The sequence below is a fragment of the Leuciscus leuciscus genome, assembly GCF_965113295.1.
Source record: "Leuciscus leuciscus genome assembly, contig: HAP1_SCAFFOLD_618, whole genome shotgun sequence".
Taxonomy (NCBI): domain Eukaryota; kingdom Metazoa; phylum Chordata; class Actinopteri; order Cypriniformes; family Leuciscidae; genus Leuciscus; species Leuciscus leuciscus.
The window spans coordinates 30,001-31,411 of NW_028118121.1; the positions used below are offsets into that span (position 1 = coordinate 30,001).

Genomic DNA, 1,411 nt, shown 5'->3' on the forward strand with positions numbered 1-1,411 from the left:
TTGGTCGCTGAGGGAGGGATACGCCTGGGCTGAGGATAAGGAACATTGTGAGGAATATGGCCGAATGCTGCAGGCCGATCCCAACAAAGTCTCGTCCAAAGCCAAGAAGAGAGGACTGCCACAGGTACACACACACACACACACACACACACTTACAAAAACTGCAGTGAAACATTCATATCAGACTCGCTGCTTGTGTGATTTACGGTTGTATAAAGTAGCAAACAAATGAAAATATTTGGCCAAAAAAAGGAAATTTAAACTGTTTTGGAGAGCAGAAGTCATTGACAGAAACATGTGATCGCTGGATCAGGTTTCGGCTGAGGAGAGACAGCTTGTTAATGTCACCAGGGTTTGAAATGAACACCCGGGTAAAAATCAACAGTGGCGTCTAACGCTGTCAAATCACGAGCCACTTTGGCGTGTTACTTGTGTTTACTCACTTTGCTGGGAAAGTTTGTGCAAGACAAATCTGTGCAAATACTCATGAGTCATCATGATATATTAAATACAGTGTATTGCACAGAATCTGCTCATATCTGGCTTTACTTGAACACACACGTCACTACACAACACATAACGGCACGCTTGATCATTCGCATTGAAGCAAAAGCGAAGATTAAAAAGCATTTGGTGAACAGAAAACACATTATTTCCCTTTTTTTTTTTATGTTCTTTGTACTGTATTAATCTGTCCTCCTAAAACACATTTGATGTAAGCTATGATGTAGTTAATCTGTTTTTGGTGGCTAGCAGAAGTTCTGAATGGCCGGTAACTTAAATTTAGTTGCCAAATTGGCCTGGGAGTGAAAAAGTGAATTTCAAACCCTGAATGTCACGTAACGTTTCATTTACTTCAGGAGAGCCAATCAAGATCTATAAACTAGAACAGAATAACACTATAAAACATTCATTATATTTGTACTTAACCTGTTGTCTTCATTATTTAATTTACGTTTGAATAAATCTAAACGTTATTACAACTGCACCATTTAAATGTTTATTTCAACTACGAGTTGGAGTAGAAACATCATTAAGAAGTTGATATAAAATCTGCCTTATAAAGCATATTTAAATGTTTCTGTATTATCTTGCTTCATTAATTGATTATTAAATGTGTTTTGGTTTTTGCCTAAATGAAGACTGGGTGCAGCACGAGTGTAAGGTCTTGTTCTCTTGCTGTGGTGTAGTTGGGGACGTTGGGTGCAGGGAATCACTACGCCGAGATTCAGGTGGTGGACGAGATCTATAATGATTACGCCGCGAAGAAGATGGGCATCGACCACAAGGGGCAGGTGTGTGTGATGATCCACAGCGGCAGTCGAGGCCTCGGCCACCAGGTGGCGACAGGTGAGCATCAACCGATCTGTGACTGAATTCAAAGAGGCCATATAATGCTCTCACATACTCT

The 1,411-nt window shown here is 40.4% G+C and overlaps 1 protein-coding gene across 1 annotated transcript in view; it reads left to right on the top strand.

Annotated features, from left to right (window-relative positions):
- The window catches only part of LOC309491836 (RNA-splicing ligase RtcB homolog), a gene marked incomplete at its 3' end in the record, with an annotated part of 8,318 nt that extends 6,968 nt beyond the window's left edge, over positions 1–1,350 (top strand). The window contains exons 6-7 of the mRNA XM_082190861.1: positions 1–124; positions 1,191–1,350. The exon at positions 1–124 is cut by the window's left edge and continues 33 nt beyond it. Of these exons, the coding sequence (XP_082046987.1) occupies positions 1–124; positions 1,191–1,350 (284 nt within the window). The remainder of the gene's footprint in view (positions 125–1,190) is intronic.
- Positions 1,351–1,411: the final 61 nt, after the last annotated feature.